We start from the raw sequence: 22,632 nt of genomic DNA, 5'->3' as shown, positions 1-22,632 counted from the left end.
ATTAGGACGGGAAAACGTTCTCACTCTAATGATAAACTTTCTTGTAAGGATAAGAAACGTATTTCAATCCCCCCCAATATCACCGTACCATATTAGATTTTTTATTTTTTTTAAGTGTTGACCTCGGTACATAATTTTTTATTTATTTTTAACTTCAATTAGATCAGGCGATTAAATCTTTTAATCGTAATTAATCACATGACTTCAATGTTAACTCACGATTAATCACAAATTTTTTAAATGTATAATAAAAATGTTTCCTAAGTTTTCATACTCTTGTTAACTTAAAATTTGATTTTTTTTTTAAAAAACTAATAGAAATATGGCTGCATTTTTTAGTCAAGGATACAGTAATTTCATAATAATTCATAAAATTGAGTTAACATTAAAAAGATGTACTGTAAAAAACGAATGTGATATTGATTTTTGTTGGCCATATTTCTGCCACTAGATGGCACAATTGCATTTGTAAGGCATTGGTGACAGGTCAGTGCATTGTTCTTTTCATACTAATCTTTACCATTAAGTAACTTGTGAAATCAAATGTTTTTAAATTGTAAAATACAACTTGACCGCAGTCTCCACAAATATATCCATTATTATTATTAGATTTATTACTGCTAAATTTTGACGTGGACATGTCTGCTGCGTTGCGACTGGAATTTCCCCTGTACAGGCTTTCCAAATAAAGGGTGGTCATTAATTGCACGTTAAAAAAAAATAGTGGTGTAAAAGGAACTTTAAATTAACTCAAAATTAAAGCACAAATTTTGACACCCTTAATATTCATATTTAAAATATTAATATCTTGACAATAGTTGTTGAATTGGGGAGCTGGATCCTACGTTAAAATGCGGTCAATACAGTGTACTTGTGCTTCGCATGCAATATGCAACAACACGATAGTATGCACGCCTTCCATATACTGTATGCGATAAACTTTGATCTGTCTTCTTAGAACATCATTGGTGTTTTATTAGGTTTGAAAAGCGTTATCACCCTCTCCCTGATAAAGTGGGAGAAATATTGCTGCAGGGGCACATGGCGATTTACGACACGGCAGATACCCTGTGCATGACTTGGTTGTGTCTGGACTTTCAGCCAATGTTTGCCCCCTCCTGATTGACCAATCATTCGGTAAACATCCAATATGTCAATTAGGTCATTAAAATAGGATCGTGTAAAAGAAATGTTTTTAATTATCGAAGAGGATTAGGGCCGTGAAGAGGGGGATAAAAAGGGTTGGTAGGATTCTCACTTTATTTATCAGAATTCTGACTTTTAAAGTGACAATTCTGACTTTAATCTCAGAATTCTGCGTTTAAAAGTGAGAGTTGTTCTCAGAATTCGGAGTTTAAAGTGAGAATTACTCTCAGTTTAAAGTGATAATTCTGAGAATAAAGTCAGAATTCCGAGATTAAACTCAGAATTCTGAGAATAAAGTCAGAATCCTGCCAACCTTTTTTTTTTCTCTCACTGGCCCTAATCCTCTTTCTCTGAAATATATTTTATAATCAATGAGAAAATGAGCTTAATTTAAAATAAAATATAATCAAATGTGTATCATCAGCAAAGAATTTCCAAATACCAATTTCATCAAAGATTGGTATGGAAAACCAATCCAAATGAATCTTTTGGTTAAGCGGAAAAGTGCTACATGAATTTAAAACCCCAGCAGGAGTAGGATGGCAGAATTATACTGTGGTGAGTTTAATGACCATGAAACTCAATAGCGTGATTGAGTTCCTGATTGAATCATGGACACAAATTGCGCAGTGGAGCTCGTCGAGTGTTCAACGGCTAACCCCCACGAGCCTCGGCTCCAAACCATGCACGTGTCGATCAATACAAACCCGTGTCTTTGAGTTAACATTTCAAAATGACAAATATGCTTCCACGCTGCGAAAATCATTTCCATCAAAATGCAACCTCGTGCTGAATGTTGGATGAAAAACACATTGCAGCCTTGAGTTAAAATGTTTATTTATGTTTGCTTGAAAAGCAAATACAGACCGATAGGAACCTTTGAATATTTGTAGATCAAAGTTCATTATCTACCTAGTATTGAATTAGGGGGACGGTTTTCATTTTGGGTTCGTGGCAGTGGAAGCAACAACACCAGAGCAAGGTAAAATACTGTCAGTGCTAAAATTCGATGTATTTCTTATGTAATCTTATGTGACTGCATGGTTAAATGTTGGTTGTATATATATATATATATATATATATATATATACATGCTTTGTATTTTTTTGTATTCCTTAAAAAAATAAAAAATAATCAGAAAATGTAATAGTTATCATTAACAGAAACAGTCGGGAAAAAAAAGTTTATTTTACAGTGTTAAGGAACTATATGTTTGTCACTGGCGCCACACAAATGAGAACACTTCATATCAGTGATCTCATCCACACAGCTGCAATCTTCTATAATGACTTGGCAAATGTGCAAAAACTTCAGGGCCAACAATAAATGGATGTAATTCAGAGTTAAGCCACTGAGATCTAGAGTGGGTTTACTCCATTTTTATTTATTTATTTATGGTCATTTTGTAGGAGACTGATTTAAAATTTTATGACTGCAATCAAATTTGAGGTTGGTTAGAACCCGGGGCCGGGCCCCAGTATTTCAAACATAATCCCGGAGGATTACATTAAACTCAGGTCTGATCCAAAATTGGGTCTTTCAAACCACATTTGACCTTGAAAATTAATATTCATATTTGGAAATCCAATCCTGCCTTTAATCCAGATTTGAGCCCGTGTTGGGTTATTTTCAAAACTTCAGTCCCAAATCTGGATCAATTTGATCCTGAAAAATAGAATTAAATTAATCCCACCTCGGGGTAGGATTAGACTGCGATCACATGTAATTAGTCTCACATATACTCATCAATAAATAAAGTATATCTTGCATTTCCCAGAATTACTAGTGTAAAGAGATATTCTTAATAAATGAAACCTCTTTATGTACTTTTTTTTTCCTGGGGCGGGATAGATTTGGAAAGCTCAATGCAAGAGGATCAGGATTTTTTTTTGATCCAGTCAAGCAAAATTTTGAAACACAGGGATAGAATATCCTGAAAATGGTATTTGGAAATCTGGATCAGTTTAATTTGAATTTAATGTTTTGAAATACTGGGCCCTGATAATTTATATGGAAATATTTATTTCCTCCAGATACTATCTTTAACAGAAATTAAGGTTGTCTTGACATTTTGGCATTTTGCCAAATATAAAAATGTTGAACTTGGATCAAATCAGATATTCATATTAGGTCATGAGGAACTGCAAATAATTCATTTCCACTCCAGTATCATCTTGGTTGCAAAAGAAACAAACTCTAAATCCAAATATCGATCAGATCTATAAATATTTTGTGAAAGATGATAAATAACATTATCCCTTTCTCATCTTCAATCAATCCCCAAGCCTCACTTTCAGCCATGTTTATGCGGTAGGTGACGCTTGGTTTTATGGGTGTGGCCATTTTGGAAATGCAAGTTGGCAACGTGATGCGCTGATGAATCACCAAAAAAGTGCAATAAAGAACTGCCCACTATATATCATCATCGGAGCTAAACTTAGATTTTTCAACCACTATTCATCTGAAAAGACACAAATCAATGTCTCAATTGATTTAATAATTAACTGGATCTGCACCAAGAAAAAGGGGTAAATAGTTGTAATTATATTGTGTATGTGTGATAATTGTGACTATACAACTATATTAGCTCTCAATGAATTTAATCAAATTGAATAGGTTTGACTGTTGCTTGCTAGGAGGTGTTATTGAAATATTTGTGCCGCCAGTTGTTGTTTTCTGGTGCACATTTGTCCAGTTAAAAAAACAAAAACAAAAAACTATTTCTGCTTATGATGTTTTCTGAATAACAACGGTTACAGCACAAACCAGCAAAGAAAGGAGAGAGATAATATAGGCATAATATTGAGCTTTTTTTTTTTTTGCAAAACAAAATAAAGGCCAAAAAAAAGACATCTATGCCTTTTAATTGTATTCAAACAATATTATAATTTATTGAATTTGTTTATAATGAGCCAGTACATTATTCAACAGCATATGTAAATTTCAAACGCCACATGCCCCCAATACAAATTCACATCTGACTTCAAGTCAGCCAAGTTAATTGCTCCACTTGACTCGCTTGGCCCATCTTGGTCAAGCTCATTGAGTTAGAAAACCAACAAAGTACAGTAACTTGAACTCATTGACCCGTCTTGATACGATCAAACATTTGAGTGAGGACCCCTCTGTGTAACGATTACAGAAAATCTGTGTTGTAAGCTTGCGCTTTGAGCAATGAGTATCCGTTAAAACCTTTTCCCTTTGTCCCTCCACACTGCAGGTCACGGTGGACTTTGAGCATTCCTCCCAGTAACTGCTCTATATAAGAGCCAGGAAGATTGGAACACCTCAGTCTCGTCTGAGTACTCGCCAAACCACGGAGGGATTGAGCTTTACGAGCCCATCATGAGGGACTCAAAGCTCTGCCTTCTGCTGATCCTCAGCACATCAGCCTTGGCTGGTGAGTATTTCAATTTTCAATTTCTATAACATTTTGTTGTAAAGTTTTTACTTGGTGACTTTTGTATGATTAGTGTTGATCTAAGCATCCTGATGCTGAGGAGTCTTTGGGTGTCCGTGTGGATTTGGTGCATTTCTTTGGACAATTTACAGATGACAAACTTTACATTCAAGGAAATTTTACATTAATAACTTCACATTTGCGTAAAAGGAAATAGCAGGGTTTTCCCCCCCCAGATTTTTGCCGGAAAGGATTTTTTCAAGTTGGTTAAGTCTATGGAAGGGTCGGGATATAACTTATTTTTTCACATTACCAAGGTTTTGACACTGTTGACACAGATGTTTTATTTGATTCTTATAACTTTTAAAATGATCTATATCCTGACGAAAACAATGTGTGAATCTTTTTAACTCAATCGGCTTTTCTGCCATTTGCAAAAGGTGTTCCACAAGGCGCGGTATTTGGTCTGTGTGTGTTTTAATTTATATTTATATTTTATTTTATTTATTTATTTATTTTTATTTAAAAAAAAAAAAAGGAGAAAAAAAAGAACGGAACACTCGTTTTTATGCAGACGATACAGTTTTACAGTATCTTGCTCCTCCAAAACATCCAACTCTGCTATTACAATCCTCCAGCCTGCCTGACATACAGTACAACAATCACTTCAACTTGTCAACCTGCATGTTAATGTGTTTTAATACATTTAATACATTTACCGTAAGTCTGTTTAAATACATTGAAATCTGTTTAAAGCGTGTGCGATGGGCCAAACTTTTTTTTTTTTTTTAGATGGTCTCTCATATTGCTAATAAGCAAAAAAGTAGAATATTTATACTGGAGAAAAAACAATTCTCACTGTAATGTGGGAAACGTTGCTCAATCGACATATCTTTATCTCCGCACTAAAACCCCTCGGCTTAATTTTAGACTCTGCACTTACGTCCACTAGAGACAGCTACTCCAACCGATCTTTGCACTTTACTGTGCATCAGAAAGTATAATAAATACCCTTATCTGTACAATAGAGATATGCACTGGCTCATTTTCATTTACAAAATCTTGACGTACCACCATAAAGTTGTTTCTCAGACTGAGTGAATTTATTAAAACAGCTTTACATTTTTCATCTTCCAGGAATAATGTAAATTTTTAGTAATGTCTGCTCTGTTTGTGTTTTGTTTCGCTTTTATGTCCTCTCAATGATCTCTAAAAGTTTGAATTGAGTTGAATTGATCTGTCTAGTGATGTCCAAATTTTGTGAATTTTTGTTTGTAGTGGAAAAACAACCAACATAGCTTTTTATTTGAGTTTCGATTTAAAAAAAAAAATTTAAATAGGAAAAATCCTGACATAAATACTTTATTTGAACATTGTTTTTAAAAACAATACATACCTTACAGTCTATATTAATTGTGCCGATATGTGAGACCCACATGAATAGAATATGCCTTTTTAACGCAATCTTTCTTTCAACCTAAATAAACAATTATTCTCTTTCTTCTTCAAAGTTGCACAAGATGGAGACCAGCCTACTTGCCTGCGTAAGTTCCAAGTCAATTAATGAAAAAATGTATCACACAATAACAATGAATGTCTTACCAAGGTGATGTAATGATTTCCTCTAGTGGCCAAACGGTACAAGACCCTGCACAAGTACGAATACCAATACGTAGCTGAATCTCTGAATGCCGTCAATGGAGCCTCGTCGCTCAAGAACGGACCCAGGGCAACATGCAAGGTATGAACAGTCCAGTCCAGTTTCTTTCTTGATAAGTAGCTTTTTTGCAGAGATGGCAAATCCAGGTCCAGAAAGTAAAAACCCTGCCACAGTTTGCCTTTAGTCCCAGGTGCTAGCTAGCTAGTTCCCTAGCTAGCTCCCAAGGTGCTCGTCCACCTGCTAGGAAGCTAGATAGCAAGCATCAGGGGCTTAAGCCAAACGGTGGCAGGGTTTTTACTTTCTGGACCTGGATTTGCCACCGCTGCTTTTTTTTGTAAACGTAAAAAGAAAACACACACAACCACATACCTGACTGATTTGCAGTAAAACGCTAACAAATACATTGAAGAGCTGCTGGGTTAAGGTTATAATAACGGGTAAATGTGCCAAGGGTGAAGCTATGATACATCGTTGACATGAGTCTTCTCTCACAGGTTGAAATCGAAGTTCCACAGACTTGCAGTTTCATCGTACGTACCACCGGCTGCACCCTGAGTGAAGTGGTTGACTTTGACTCAGATGACAACCCCATATTCGGCGCTGCCCCCAGCTCGAATGCCTTTGCTGCCGAAATGGAAAGGTACCACATACTTAAATTAACTAATTAACAGCTATTGGGTCGTACAAAAATAAGTCAGTCAAAGCATTTCCTCTGTCTTTTAGATATCCTCTGAAGGTTGTAGTTGAGGGTGTCTACGATGTGAAACTGTACCCCGAGGAAGGTGAGACCACAACCACCCTGAACATCAAGAGGGGTATCATCTCAGCCCTGGCTGTGCCTCTGATGGAACAGGACAAGAACAACAAAATGGTACAGTAATTTCCTTTGTCAGTCTCCTAAAGCAACAACAGTATTCTATTTCCTCAATTAAATTAACAATGCCTTTTGAATTTTAGCCAACAATCCACGGTATGTGCAAGACCTACAACACCATCAACGCTAGAGAAGACATTGCAACTGACATCAGCCTGGAAAGGGACCTGTCCGCATGTGATAGATTTGTCCCAGTAAGAGACTTTACCAGCCCCCTGGCACTCATCTCTGGCATGGTAAGACAAAAAACTGAAGGAAGCACTTTCTTAATGTCAAATAAGCATTAGCCAACTCATTTTGTTTTGTTTGTTTTCAGCAATACCCTCTTTCCAAGCTCATCAGAAGCTCACAGACCTGCAACTACAAGTTTGACAACGAGAAGAAACACATGACCTCTGGGTCGTGCACAGAGAAGCACATCCTGATCCCATTCTCCCACAAGTAAATCTGAATTTTGCTAATGGCTTGGCTCCATATTGTCGGCCTTAGTCCAGATACTAAAGCAGTACCATGCGATTTCAGGGGCGAATACGGAGTTACAAATGTCGGAAAGCAAGAACTGACCCTGGTGCAAGTTTCTACTTCCAATGACAGAGTCTTTGGTCATGGTAAATCCAGAATTTAATCTAAGATACTTTGATTTCCATCTCCAAAGCAAAACCACTGATTTCCACACTTGTGTGTCACAGGTGATAATGCCAAGGGTCTTCATATGGACACCGTTGAGCACAAGACATCTTTCCAGGATAAAGATGCTTATCTGGATCTGCTGAGCGAACTGGCCAATCTGCCTGAGACCGAGGGCGAGAAAAGGGCCCCCCTCTTCCATCAGATCGTCACCATGGTCCGCGGAATGAAGATCGAAACCCTGAGCAGCGCCATTCCGGAGGCTCTCGTTGTGTCCCGTGTCCTGACCTACCAAGTTCTCGCCCAGTGCGGAACTCCAGAGTGCAGCAGTGCCATCATGCAGATCCTTCGGGGCTTCGAAACCACAGCAGTTGAAGTTGACGCCACAGTTTTTGCATTGGGACTTGTTTCAAATCCTTCTGCCCTACTGATCAATGATATGCTTGAAATGGTCAAGTACAAGCCCAGCAAGCCCATCATGTATGGCCTGAGCAACGTAGTCAAGAGGTGAGCTATGTTAGCTTTGTTAGAGATATATACTGTTAACTGTCAGACGCGATTCAAAGGCTCTAAAACCTACATTTCTTCATCACAGGTTTTACAAAAGCGAAGGGAAACTAATCCCCGAGATTCACTCTGTTGCTGAGTTCATGGCAGGTCATTTGGGTGACTGTGCTGGTGACCAAGAAAACGCTTTCCTTACTTTGAGGGTATGTTATTCTGCAAAATTTTCTAATTCAGTTATATGGTTTAAGGGACTATTATCCAGAGGCTGTTTTTCTTCTGTACAATAAACGTAATTTTGATCTGTGTGGGTCTAGGTTATTGGGAATATGGCTCCTGCTATTGTGCCTGCTAGTCCTGCACTCAGAGCTTCAGTGCTGCAGTGTGTGAACCAACCAGAAGCTTCCCTGGCAGTGCAGCAAGCTGCCATCCAGGTTTACCGGCTGACTCCCATCTCAGATGAGGCAAGTTTAGAGCTATAAAAGGATGGAATACTTCATTATAATGCTTGCTAACTGAATCAATCGTTTGGTCACAGGGAAGAGAGATTCTCATCCAGGTCCTTTTGGACAGTGGCAGCCCCCTGCAAAAGAGAATTGCTGCATATCTTGTGCTGATAAAGAACCCCCTGCCAAGTGAATTGGTGCGTTTGGCCACTGCCTTGCCCACCGAGAATGATTCCCAATTCAAGAGCTTTGTGGTGTCCCACATTACCAACATTTTGTCTTCAAATGAGCCAAAAACTGAAGAGTAAGTGACAAGCTGCTACATATTCATTTTGTCAGAGTACCACCAAATCGATAAAATTAGAGTTTGAATTGTATCTTTGTTTTCTTGCCAAGACTCAGACAAACGATTCGTGACGCCATCCAGGACAACGAGATTGGACCCATAATGGACCCCACCAAGTTCTCTCGTAACTACCGGATGGGATCTGTAGAGGGAAACATGATCTTTGAGAACATCAGCTACCTCCCCAAAGAAGCCATGCTGGAAATGACTCTTCAGGCATTTGGCTTTGACATTGACATGATGGAGGTAAATGATCAGAAAAGAAACGCTGTCAGAGTAAGTTTAGAGAAAGGTAACATGTGACTTGTACCATTACAGATTGGTATTGAGGGTAAAGGATTTGAGCCAACGGTCGAAGCATTGTTTGGTGACAATGGATTCTTTCCTGACACCGCCTTGAAGACCATCTACTTTGTCTCCGATAACATGCTTGCAGTCAGAGAGATTGTACAGCGCTTCATTCCTGGTTTGAAGAATGCCGAGTTCAAGAAACAGGTATTTGAATTGGCTGAAAACAACTCTACTTTAGTTGTATCATACAATTAATACTTCATCTACACATCTGTTTTTAGGTCTCTCAGAACTTCATAAAAGAAGTTGGGCAGAACCTCAACATGCTGATGAGAAAACTGGAGACTTCAAAGTCCCCAGAGGCGATGATGTATCTGAGATTGTTCGGAAATGAGCTGGGATATCTGAAGACCGGTGATTTTGGAGCTATGGCGTACTCTGCTGCCTTGATGTTTGAGAGCATGTTCAGGATGTTCCCCACTGATGTAAGGAAAGAAAAAGTAGCTTGAGGAGAACAGTTTACAAAATGTGATTCAAATCTAACTTGTATTTGCACAGCTCTTGAAGGGACTTATGATTAAGACTGACAACACCATCTTTGCCCACTACATCTTCATGGACAATGACTTTTTCCTGCCCACTGTCACTGGTGTGCCTCTGAAAATTACATTGTCTGGAACCTTCACCCCTGGGATCAAGGCTGGACTAAAGATTGCCCGTGACATGGTAATTATTTGTTGAATGTCTTTTAACCATACCAAGTCACATGTTCAAACTACTGTACATCTTTTGTGTTTCTCTGACAGAGTGAAGTTGCTTTTATGCCCTCCGCTGGCATTGAGTTTACCACCCATGTTGGAGCCTACATTCCCGAATATCTCAACACCGGATTGGAGATGCACTCCAGCATCTTCCACGAGAGCGGCCTCCAGGCCAAGATCTCGATGGGACGTGACCATGTCAAGCTGACCATCCCTGCTCCAAAGAGCCCAACCAAGCTTATCAAAATGACGTAAGATAAACAAATTTGATCTGTGTGCCAAGGTTGGAAGTGCTTTTTTTTTTTAACTCCTTCTCTGTGTTTTAAATTTAGAAATACCCTGGTGGCAGTGAATGGCCTAAAGATTGTGTCGATCACCCCAGCAGTGCCAAACAAAGTTGATGTTAGTGAATGCGCCCCCTTCTTTGCTGGGTTGAAATACTGCACTGCTCTTCAGTACATTGATGCGTTCGCTCAAGAGACAGCCCCCTACTTCCCCTTCACCGGTGACAGCAAGTGAGAAAACACATAGAACAGCTACATTTTTCAAAATAGATTATTTAACTCATTCACTCCCATTGCCGACTATAGACGTCAAAAATTCATTTGAACTATGTATCCATTAAATGATACTATGAATTTTCGTAGATTCGCACTGGAGCTCCATCCTACCGGTGACGTCACTGAGTACACTGCCACGCTTGCCTATGAGCTGCTTAAGGAGGGAGATGATGGCAGGCAAAAGGTCGACTCTGTGAAGTTTGTTCTGAGAGCTGAAGGTACATCACGCTAAAGATGATAATACACCAAAGTGGATCTGAAACTCAGTTGAGTGACATTATGGGGTTGCTTGTACAACTACAGGTGCAGATCCCATGGAGGCCAAAGCAATCATGAAATACAACAGAAGGAAGCACATGGTCACAGCTGACCTCCAGATTCCTGACTATGACGTGGAAGCAGGATTGAGACTGGGTGTTGTTGATGGGAATACCAAAGGCAAAGGAACCCATTCCATCTATTTGGATCTTCTGAACAAAAACATCCCTCAGCTTTCTCTTGTTGGTCGAGCCAAGTAAGAAATCAAGCGTCTCATGGAGGACCAAAGAAGTTATATGACATATTGTAAATTCTGACTATGGTGTTTCTTTCAGTCTTGAGGTGATGAAGAAAGGTATGCTTCAAATTCAGCTTCTGGTCCCCGCACTTAACGTTGATGCCTCAGTCACAGCTAAAATGAAGCGAGAGGACGAATTGGAATTGAAGCTGAAGAGTGAAGTGAAGGTCATGGATGCTGTGTCTAAGCAGGAGATCGCAATGAAATACGGTAATATATTTTGTCCATCTACATATTTGTGCTTTCTGCCCTATCTATAACAACCATCAGTAACACTTGAACATGCCAAAACAAACAAGATTAAAAAATTATATATATATATATATTAAGTGTTATCTTCAACCCAATCTTTAACATTACTGCCAGTCCAGAAAAAAATTCATCTTTGACGTCTATAGCCGTCTATGGCAGTGAATGTGTTAAGGTAAAAGGGAAACATTTCTGCATGGCTTAAAAAGTTTCCATTTGTTCTCCATTATCCAGATGACAGCAAGGTTGAGGTTGAGTTCAAATCAGACATGAACACCGATGTCACCTTTGGACCATTTGCTGATGTGTTTGCGACGTACACACAGCAACTTCTTGACACGCAGGTGGGCCAGACTGACATGAAGGTCGCTCACATCTTCAAGAAGTTTGGGGAGGTATGAGATCCAACTGTTATTGCTAATGTGCTTTTTATTTGTATCAGAGTAAAATAACTTCTATTATTGTCTGTGTCAGGCGGCAAACAACTACATGGAGAAGTATGGTGCTGAGATCCCATACCTTCAGAACTTCAGAGTTCCAGATATGCCTGAGATTTCTCTGCCAGAGACATTGTTCCTAAACACGTAAGTTTGAAATGGGTCATATTAAAGGGTTATTGGGTTTCTCAAAAACATTTATGTTTAACTTTTGTACATTTAACAGTGAAACAAAGGCTGTGTACTACTTCAACAAAGATCGCTACACCTTCATCATCCCACTCCCTCTTGGGGGAAAGTCAACTAAGGACTTCAACTTCCCTCCAGTTTTAACAACACCTCACCTATTTCTGCCCGAATTTGGAGTGGAGATCGTCTCTATGGAGTATCTAATCCCTGAGCTGTTTGTCCCTGAGAGCTTCACTTTCACTGTTCCTCTTTTTGGCAAAGCTGAAGTATCAACACAGATGAAGAGCAACCTCTATGATATTGAGGCCTCAATGGCAGCCGGCAAAGATGTTGTGGAAGCGCCAAGTTACTCTGCCAAGTTTGATGTCAAAGGAACCTCGCCATTTGAAATCCTCTCAGCTAAGATTGAAGGTATTTCTAATATGGGACTCTTTTTTTAAACTGAGCATTGACTATTATATTAGACTGTAATGACTCTGAATTTGCTTCTTGTTTCTTTCATGTAGGCTCTGGAATGTTAGCCACCACTGATTCACTGAAGGCCCAGTTGAAAGGCTCTTTCTCCCACAAGTTCATGGAAGCCAGTATCAGTTTTGTTGAAGATGCAACCATCACTGACAAGATTAACGTGCAGTCACAAGGCAAGATTCAAGCCACAAGCCCATTTAGCCTCAATGTTGACATCGATTACAACTCTCTGACTGGAATCAACACTGAGAAAATCTCTGTTGATAGCAACGTTAAGGGAATGTTCAAGGCTGGACCCCTCTATGCCAAGACGGTTGCAACTCAGACGTTCTATGTTATTCCATTCAAACCAAATGCAAAGATGGATTACTTGGTTGAATTTGACTCAACTATTGTTAAGGCTAAAAACAGAGTCACAGCAACCCTTGCTGATGGTGACTTGATGATTGTTTCTAACACCAATGCCTTTGAAGACACCTTGACGCATACTGCTGAGCTTTCCTTCACAGACAACAAACTGTCACTGAAGTGCCATTCAAGTGCACTTGCTCTTGGTATGAAAATCCAAAACAAGGCTGAAGCCAATGCTGGAGCAGGCACAATTGCTCTGAGAGTGGAAACAAATACAGACCGCTCCGAAAATCAAATCTACTCTCTGCTAACTTCCTCTCTTGATGTCACTGGTCTGGCTGTAAGCAGTGATGCCTTCATTAAGATTCTACAGAACACTGCCACGCACAAAGCCAGCTTAAGACTGGACAAGGACGGTTTGATCACAAGTGGAACAAACACTCTTCAGAGTCCACTGTCTCTGGAAAACACCTTCAATGCTAGGCTGGACACTACTGAAGCAACTCTGTCCATGATTAACAAGGCTGCAATGTTTGACTTCACGTTTGATAATGGCAACGATCTAGCCATAACACTTTCTAAAATCACCTTAAACTCTAAGGCTAAAGCCCAGGCCAGTGAGTACGCCTCTTATAAACATGATGTCGCCATTGACCTGGCACCCTACACAGCATCTGCCAAGGTCAACAACAACCTGAAGCTTCTTTCCACCAACGTCATTAATGAGGCTCAGTTGCACGCAGGCTCTGGCAAGATAGACCTGACTGGAAGCCTGAAAGCAACCTATGATAAGACAGAGCTCAAGCACATCTACCAGATTACCTATGCTGGCACGACTGCAAACGCAAAGTGCAGCACAACTGGAAATCTTTTTGGAACCTACATGAGCCATAACTCAGAGCTTGAGATTATTGGTCTTGCTGCCAAGTTCACCAATGACGCTCGCTTTAACTCACAGCTTATGCGCTTTGATCATACCCTCCGTTCCAGCATTGTTCCTTTCAATTTCAACCTCGATGCCATCTTCAACGCTGACGGAGACTACGTGTTGTATGGAAAGCACAGTGCACAGCTCTATGGCAAGTTCCTCCTGCACGCACAACCCTTGGCTTTTGCTAGCTCACATGAATGCCGGGCCTCAGTTAGCCAGGTGCTAGACAACGGCATTTCCCTGGAGACCACATTGGACAATAAGATGGACGCTGTTCTTTCTACTAATGAACAGAAGGCCAGTGTTAGTCTTAAATCGAAAATCAATAATCATGCCTTTAATCAAGACGCGAGTGTCTACAACACCGCTGAGGGAACTGGCATGGGCATTTCTGCTAATGTCCTCACAAACATCATCAACATCGAATCCACAGACAACCAGGAATTTGGTGTCTCAGGTTTCCTCAAGTACGACAAGAACACAAACTGTCACATCATTGAGTTCCCTCTGATGGAAAGCGTGCCTTTCTTCTTGGAAAGCATCAAGGATGCAATTGTCGGTGTTGCAGAAATTGTTCAGGATTTCATCAGGAATGAGGAGATCGGGGAAAAACTCGTGGCACTTCCTCAGCGTGTTGGCGAGTTGGTTGCTCAACTTAACATCGAAGGCAAAGTCATTCAGTTGAAAGAGTACTTAAGTGATATTGCCCCACAATATCAGATTTCCATTGATGATGTGGATGCTGCTTTCAGAAAACTGAGGGTGTATTTGGACAAAATAACCACTGATGTCACCTTTTACGTTCAACACTACTATGCCATGGTTGAGAAGATGACTGTTGATAGCAACCTGCCTGAAACTATCGCGTCAAAGATCCAGGAAGTAGTAAATGCCATTAATGAGAAGTATGACATCAAGGGAATGGTTGTGTATCTTATCGATACTGTGAAGATGATGATCCAGCAGATTGACTTGGGACAATTAAGAGACACAAGTTTTGCATTCCTGCATCATTTTGACAAGGAATACAACACCATGACTGATCTGAATGATTTCCTGAATTTCATGAAACGTTCAGTTGACAATTGTGATTTTGTCTGCATTGTTGCTGAACTGAAAGATTACATTAACAACTTTGACATCAGCCGTTCCATCAAGACTTTTACAAGTCAGATTCCAATTGAAATATTCAATGAGATCACAAACAAAATCAGGGAACTGATCCAGGACCTCAACATCTTTGACGAAATCAACGCAATATCTGCCAAGATTTGGGAGTTCATTTTAAAGTTTGAAGCCGACAAAAAGGTACAAGTCATATTGGAAAAGCTGATAGAGGTCATCAAGCAGTTTAGAATTGAGGAAACCATCAACACTGTTGCAAAGCTGGTCAAGGATGCAGACATTCCTATCAAATTCCAGCACATCTTCCAGGCAGTTATTGACTACATGAAATCCACTGAAGTTAAGAATATGATCCAACACCTCAAGTCCTTTATTGAGTCTATCATGCAGAATATGACATCACTGGATTATAACGAGTTTGTGGATTATGTTAACAAAATCATGGCAGTTTCCACTACTTATGTTAATGATCTAATCAGGTCTCTTGAAATTCCCCAGAAACTTGAAGCAGCAAAAGATTTCTCTAATGTTGTCTTAACCTCTGCTAAAGACTTTTTGGAACGTCTGAGACAAACCAGAGTTGCAGAAATTATTACATCTGTAAAGGAACTGATGGACCTAGCTTTCTTTGGGGATTTTAAGACACTCTTTGAATACATCAAAGAAGAATTGACAAATACCGACATCAAACGTGAGCTTGCCTCATTCGTGGAGTCAGTTACCGAGAACTACAAGGACGTTCTGGAACTTGTCACTGATTTCATCAATGCTGGGATTGATGGATTGAAATTAGGGTTCCCTGAGCAAAAAATCATCAGTGAGATTCAGCAAATCTTTGATGCGCTGGCAAGTGAACTGAACAAGTGTGAGCTGAATATTCCATCTTTCACTGTTCCGCTCACTGACCTTGTGGTTCCATCCATGAAGTTCAACATGGATAAACTTCAGATGGAAATGCCCGCACAACTGGATATCCCTGAGTTCACCATCCTGGGCTTCCATACTATCAAAGCCACCACCATTTCCTTTGATGACATCAAGCAGAGAATCATCCAAGTTATTGATTGGATCTTGAATTTCAATTTCAAAATAATTGACATTGATGCTTTCTTTGGAGACATCACACTGAACTACTTCCCTTCCATGCCTGAGATCAACTTCTCAGAACTTACTCTTCCTGAGATCTCCTTCCCAACTATCCCACACTTCCCTGTAGATAAACTTGTTAAGTCTCTTTCGGTTCCTGAGATAAGCCTTCCAACTATCCCAAGTGATTTTATTGTCCCTTGCTTTGGCAAACTCTACGGTGAGATCCGATTTAATACTCCCATCTACACTGTCAAGACATCTGCTGAGCTCCAAAACGCTACTGAGAACGTATCGACACCCCAATTCAAAGCCATCGTTACTTCCCAAGGCAAATCTCCCAGCTTTGAAATCCTTAATTACAAAGTCGACTCAACTGCTCAAATTGCTCTTCCTAAAATGAGACGTGTTGTGCTTGCAGAAACCCTCAAGATCAACCATCTTGATCTTGTCGTTGATCACCAAGCCTCTCTATCGCTCTATGGTCTCTCTGGCCAGGCCCAAGCAAAGACGGCAGTGAAAGTTAATACTCCAATTTACAATGCTGATTTTACAAACCTTGCTTTTATTGCAATGGAAGGAGGAATGGCTGCTTCTCTTGAGACAAACTACAAACATCTTGTCGACCTTCCAATCGTCAGCGTCAAAAGTGATGCCACCATGAACCAGAAAGCAATCATCCGCCAAGACGGTTACACCCTCACTTTGACTGTTGACAATGTTGGCAAGTCTGTTGCTCAGGAGGGCAACCACGTCAGCAACCTGCATGTGTTACTCAGTCCTAGCCGTGTCTCACTGACTACTTCTGCGAACACAGACTCAAAAACATTGACAATGAAACAGCAAGTAACAGCTGAAGCTCAACCTTTGCTCTACAAATTTAGTGTCCTCAATGAGGTGAAGGCCCCATTCATTAAGAGCAGTGTGGTTTCGGCCTCTGGAAATGTCGACCTTAGTAACATGAAGGCTGAGCTTAAAGCAAGCCATGACACAGAATTGACTGGATCGGTTGGAGGACTCCTCTCCAACGGAATTAACATTGTTGCCGTTCCTTTCGAGTTTAGCGCTGACTTCCAAAACAAATTAAATGGCAGGGTTTCAATCTTTGGAGCACCGACTACTAAGATTGATTTGCAGAACGATTATTCCGGTGCTCTGACTCCCAACAACCAGAAGGTGAACGCAATTTATACTGCCCGTCTTAATCAGGATGTGATGACCTACAGCTTCACTGTTGACAACAACAAAAATGAGGCTGGCGTCTTTATCGCAATGGATGGAAATGTCAATCTTGACTTCCTCAAACAACCCATTAGCATTCCTGTTATTGAAATCCCCTTTGTTGACATCCGTACGCCAGAAATAAGTGATGTGAACTTGTACGAGCTGACGGGACTGAAGCACTTCATGATTTCTACAGAACAAAATGTCGATCTACATGCCAAGGTTGTTTATCAGAAAAAGCAGGCTGCTCCCATCGCTGTTATAATGAACCTGATCGAGATTCCACCTGTGGGTGACCTGATTACAGAGCTATCCTTTAAGTCTACTGTCATCAATGTGAATGTCAACACTGGACTGTCTGCATCAGATGATCTTGTATTCCGTCTGGGAGCTACAACTGCCTCTGTGTTCGAGAGCTTGAAAGCCAAACTTGACGGCACCACCAGCCTGACCACCAAAAGAGGAATCAAGTTAGCCAATTCCTTATCCCTCGAAAATCGTCACATTGAAGGCACTCATGACAGCACCTTCAGTGTGAGTACTGAGACTCTGGAAGCTGCTACCTCTATAGCCTCTGCTGCACGAATCACTCTGCCTATACTGAGCTTGGAATTGAACCAGCATCTGGTGGCGGACACCAAATCCAAAGCCAAGGCTCACTCGACTTTTAACATTAAGGGTGATTTCAACATCCCTGTGGTCAAGGCTGTTGGAAAAGCAAACGCTGACTGCAGCCTGAAGCTGGATGGAACCACTGAAGACATTTCCATTGAGGCGTCCACCAAGGCGAACATGGATGGCACAGTGCTTGATGACTATATGGTACTCGGAGTCCTGGATACTGATGTTAACCTGTTCCTGAATAATGGCCTTCGCTCCACCTCCAAGGTCATTGCTGATGTCAAGCTTAACCACGGCACCGCCAAAGTGATCAACTTTGATTTAATTGATAGTCTCTCTTTGCAAGCCTCCCTAAGTCAAGTCTACGCTATGCTTAAGCATACAAGTAACAATGAGCTCAACCTGTTCAGTTTCAACACCAACGGGAAGCATTTTGCCCAGGCGACCGTTGATATCGCCCCAGTCTCCTCCTTGACTGCTGATATCGAGATTAATCTGTCACAGCCAAGCACCCTGGGTGACTTCACCATCTTGGACAAAACTGTGGCCGATGTAACAGTCGCCAAGCAGAAGATCTCCACTAACGGAAAGTTCATCAGTCCACTGTACACCTCAAATGTTGATGTAGTCCTGGAGGGAAATGCTCCCGTATTCAAAGGTACACTTAAATCCTCTGCCACCTCCACTTTTGTCATCTTGGATTACGACATGGATGGTGAGTTGATGATATTCCTTTCGCGTAATTATGTAATCTACTGCAATATTTTCAAGTACTGACTTACGCAAAACCTTTTGCCCAATAGCTTCTTCAACGGTAAACTTTGAGAACGCAGCTTTGAACATGGTGAACAAGCTCGCCCTGACACATGCTGACCTCAACATGGATGCCAACCATGTCATTGACCAGAGCACAGGGTAAGATTCCCTCTTTGTTTGCATATTTCCTTCTCATTTAATCACAGGGCAAGAGTTCATTTAAACTCATTCAAAGCCCAAAAATGTGTAAATAAGTTGTTTTTTTAAATACTTTGTTCTTCACTCCCCATAACGTATTTATTCGTTTAAAAAAAAAATGTATGCAAGAGCACACAGAAGGTTTTGATGCAGCTTCTGGCATGAAAAGGTGGCTCAAAGCAATGGTAGTTATTACAAAAAACGGCCAGAAGGTGGCAGCAGAGTATAAGAGATCAGCCTGGGCCATGTTGCAACAAGCTCTTTTTTGCTCTTTTTCAACAGAAATGCAAATAATGACGACATTTAGCTATATTCCAATGCCAATTGCTGCAAAACGGAAACAGGTACCAATGTTTTCTCTTTCAGTGTTTCTCGCCAGACCCTCAATGTGGACATCACCAGCCCAACTTTCACTGATGTCAACCTTCGCTATGCTGCTCGCAGAGATGTTCTTAGCGCCTCACTATCTGTTCCATCTATTGGTTTTCTGGGCTTGCAGATGAATGGCAAGGTCCCATCTCAGATGAGTGCAAGAGTTTACGGTCGTTATCCTGTGAGTTGAGTAACACTTTTGGCAAATGTAGTTTTGCTCAAGATTGCTTAAGTCATTTTTTGTGTGTGTTCTTCACGGCAGTCTGCTCCAGATGCTGACGTCGACATCTTTGTCATAAAATCCTCGTCCAAGGATGCAAATAAGATGAACCTCCAGATTGTCTACAACACAGAGGCACCCAAAATGATGCTCTCTGAACTGAAGCTGCGACTCCCTTCCATCATCTCGGCCTTCGCAGAGTTTCTTCGCAAGTACCAGATCACGAGCAACATGGAGACGGTGAAGAATGTTGTCGTCAACCGCATCAGCGATGCCTATAATACCGCCATCAACTACGATGTCCAGATGAGCCAGCTGTCAGTCTTCTTTCGAAACACCATTGTCCAGTACCAGAAAAACATCCAGGTTGTTTTGGACGCTATCGTCACGCTCCTGAGGGAGACGAGGTTCAAACTGCCGAGGTCTGCGGAAATGACCACCCTCCCTGAGGTCCTGAAGAAGATGACCACCAGCATTGCTACGACTCTGGAGAACATCGTCCAGATTATTTATCAGAACATGGAGAGCTTCTATAACTCATTTGTGGAGAAAGTCAGCACCATGAAAGTCTCCATGCCGATTGGTGATGTAGCTATTGTGGGGCAGATCTTCGAAAATGTGAAAACATATACTAAGGATATCATCAATAGATTAGTGGCCTTTGTGAAGAATATGGAGAGTTTTGACACAGTTCTGGTGAAAATGAGTGAGACCCTGACAGTTATTGTTGACAAATCTCAGCAGTTTGTTGATTCGATCAAGTCTGACTATTTAGATGAAGTGTTCCTCCAAATCAATGACGTCTATCGCAGTATTGCGAAAGCCATAATGGTTGTTGTTGACAAGATCTCTGCCCTTGATATGGAGCAACTCAACAGTGCATATGAGTCCGTTATTGACATGCTCATTCAGGTAGTCGATCAAGTCAACACCACCGCTCTGGAGCGCCTGACACAAGCTTCGCAGGTGAAAGTCACAAATGACATGCTTGAGATTGACCTCCCCTTTACTTTCCAACACTGAGGAACCAACTGGGGTCTGAATCAGCATAAAACACTCCTGTTTGGAAAGGAGTATTACCAAATAGATTGCTAGCCATATTTATGACATCAACTGTATAACAGGCTTTAAATGATTTTGTTTAATCTGTTATGCATGTACCACTTTACATACTCATACAATAAATGACATTTGTCAATAAAGTATATTAAAATGAACCATCGACGTCCAATGTTTTGTCCATGAAACAAAAACATTAAAATTCTCGTATATTATATTTTATTATATCATAGCACCAAATGTATACTTATTCATTAAACTAAATGAATCTCTTGGAGCTCATCAACTGCATGAATCAATCAGAGTGCCAACATTAGTTTCATCTACACATTTGAATGAGATCCTTGTTTAGAATGAGCTGACAATTTAATCTGCATCAGATTATAGAGCATTTAAATCACACATATTAATTAATGATCTCCATGGGCAAGACTAAAGCTCTGTCAAACAGTCAGAGACAAAATTGTAGACCTGCACAAGGCTGGAATGGGTTCCAAAACCATCAGCAAAAGTCTTGGTGAGAAGGTGACATGAAATGACCATCAATTGCCCTCCGTCTGAAACATAGGATGATCATAAAAAAAGCTAAGTCAGCAACCTCAAAGGACCTCAAACAAGACCTTCTGTATGATCTGATGGCATTTGGGACATCACCGAGAAAATTGTTGGTAACACTACGCCACATTGGACTGACTGGACAGGCCTGCAAGTGAGCATCTAGCCTGCGATGGGGAACCTTAGACCATAAACTGTATGGCCCCTTGAGACCGTCTACTCCAGCCCGCCATGCAATTCTAAACTCAAATAAAACAAAGGAAATGTAAATAATCATAAAGCCACAGCTTGGGAGTCTACGAATTTATTTGCAATAAATTACATTATGTAACATATAGAGTACAGTAATGTTGTTTTCATTTACTGTTGTGCAACTCAACTCTGTCTGATTAGGTTATCTTGAATGCAACTCCTTTTTATGGCTTTTCTAAGTAGGGGAGAGGTGAGACAACAGCGTATGGATTGACTGGTTATGTTGCTTAGTCATCATTGGTCTTAAACCAAAATACTTTAGAAAACATATTCTCAGTATGATGAGGTGCAGATTTTCAATGCAATAATCATTTGTCTCAATCAATTTCACACTGAACAGTACATGGTAGCAGATGCTGCTGTGGTGTTTTTTTTAATTATATTTTTTATTTTTATTATTTTTTCTAAAGTAATTGTTTTTGTCGTCAGCACAGAAGATCAATTGTAAATTCAAATAAAAAAGCTCATCAACGAATAAATGAGTCGTTTTATTTAATTGTGGACCTTTAACATTATTTGTTTGGAATAAAAACAATTGGTAATACTGTAATGCTCACATGAAACTTCATAATTACATAATGGTGCATTAATAAATTCGAATGTTGTAGAAAAGTTTATTAGGACAGTTCTATGCAAAGTAAAAACCCATACACAATCAATTAAATACAGTTCCAACCCCTAACTTAATTTCTACATTTCAAAGTAATTTTTTTAAATTATTAAAAAAATTATATTCTAATTTCTTGCAATTTTTTTTTATTTTTTTTATAAAATCATTATACATTTCTCTCAATCCATATAAATTTCATTTATTTATTTATTTTATAGAAATAAACATTTCCATGAAATGATTGAGATACTGCAAACCTGTAATTGTTCAATCATTGTATTGTATTTTATATTTACGGAATACTTTATATATATATATATATATATATATATATATATATATAGTACGGAAATCAGAAATAAGAGTAGATTAATTTTAAAAACTGCTGTAAAGCAGCATGTGTCTCAAAAACTGTGTTGTGGTTTAGGTTTGGTTAGTTTCGTTGTTTTGTTGTCTGTCATGATTTGTGTTTTGTTCGTTTCGATCTCAGTTGTCATGTGTCCCTGTTGTCATTGTGCTCGTCACCCCGGTCCCCTCGTGTCTTCCAATCAGCAGCCTCTGACACTTGTCTCATGTCCAGGTGTTTGTCATTGTCGCGTTAGTTTGCTTCTATTTCTTTCCGTCCTTCCCTGCGCAGTTTGTTGGATCATTGGTTTTGCATTCCTCAGTTTTGGTCACTTGTCCTCTCTTTGTCCTAGTCAGCCTAGTGTGTTTTGTTTGTTACTTTGCATCTGCTTTCGGTCTTTTGTTAGTTGAAT

The 22,632-nt window shown here is 40.0% G+C and overlaps 1 protein-coding gene across 1 annotated transcript; it reads left to right on the top strand.

The window, feature by feature from the left end:
- The first annotated feature begins 2,045 nt into the window (after nt 1-2,045).
- Nucleotides 2,046-20,615, top strand: apobb.1 (apolipoprotein Bb, tandem duplicate 1). Its single transcript, XM_086060638.1, has 29 exons — nt 2,046-2,128; nt 4,367-4,546; nt 6,058-6,090; nt 6,175-6,287; nt 6,701-6,846; nt 6,930-7,077; nt 7,164-7,316; nt 7,397-7,521; nt 7,603-7,688; nt 7,770-8,214; nt 8,303-8,417; nt 8,529-8,675; nt 8,750-8,961; nt 9,054-9,249; nt 9,322-9,498; nt 9,576-9,779; nt 9,853-10,020; nt 10,101-10,306; nt 10,388-10,570; nt 10,703-10,833; nt 10,919-11,129; nt 11,209-11,381; nt 11,655-11,815; nt 11,895-12,004; nt 12,084-12,457; nt 12,553-18,567; nt 18,656-18,767; nt 19,173-19,359; nt 19,441-20,615. Exons 2-29 carry the CDS (start codon nt 4,492-4,494, stop codon nt 20,419-20,421), a joined length of 11,367 nt encoding a protein of 3,788 aa, XP_085916764.1. The 5' UTR covers nt 2,046-2,128; nt 4,367-4,491; the 3' UTR covers nt 20,422-20,615.
- Nucleotides 20,616-22,632: the final 2,017 nt, after the last annotated feature.

This window comes from Leptonotus elevatus, chromosome 18 (assembly GCF_054856555.1).
Source record: "Leptonotus elevatus isolate MCC_2025b chromosome 18, RoL_Lele_1.0, whole genome shotgun sequence".
NCBI classification, from domain to species: Eukaryota; Metazoa; Chordata; class Actinopteri; order Syngnathiformes; family Syngnathidae; genus Leptonotus; species Leptonotus elevatus.
The sequence above is the reverse complement of the archived record's forward strand: the minus strand, read 5'-3'. Positions and strand labels throughout refer to the sequence as shown.

Coding starts and splice junctions, on each gene's coding strand:
- apobb.1 (XM_086060638.1), top strand. CDS start 4,492: ATGAGGGACTCAAAGCTCTGCCTTCTGCTGATCCTCAGCACATCAGCC. Junction 10,307..10,387: donor ACCAAGCTTATCAAAATGAC/GTAAGATAAACA, acceptor TTTTAAATTTAG/AAATACCCTGGTGGCAGTGA. Junction 10,834..10,918: donor GTTTGTTCTGAGAGCTGAAG/GTACATCACGCT, acceptor GTACAACTACAG/GTGCAGATCCCATGGAGGCC.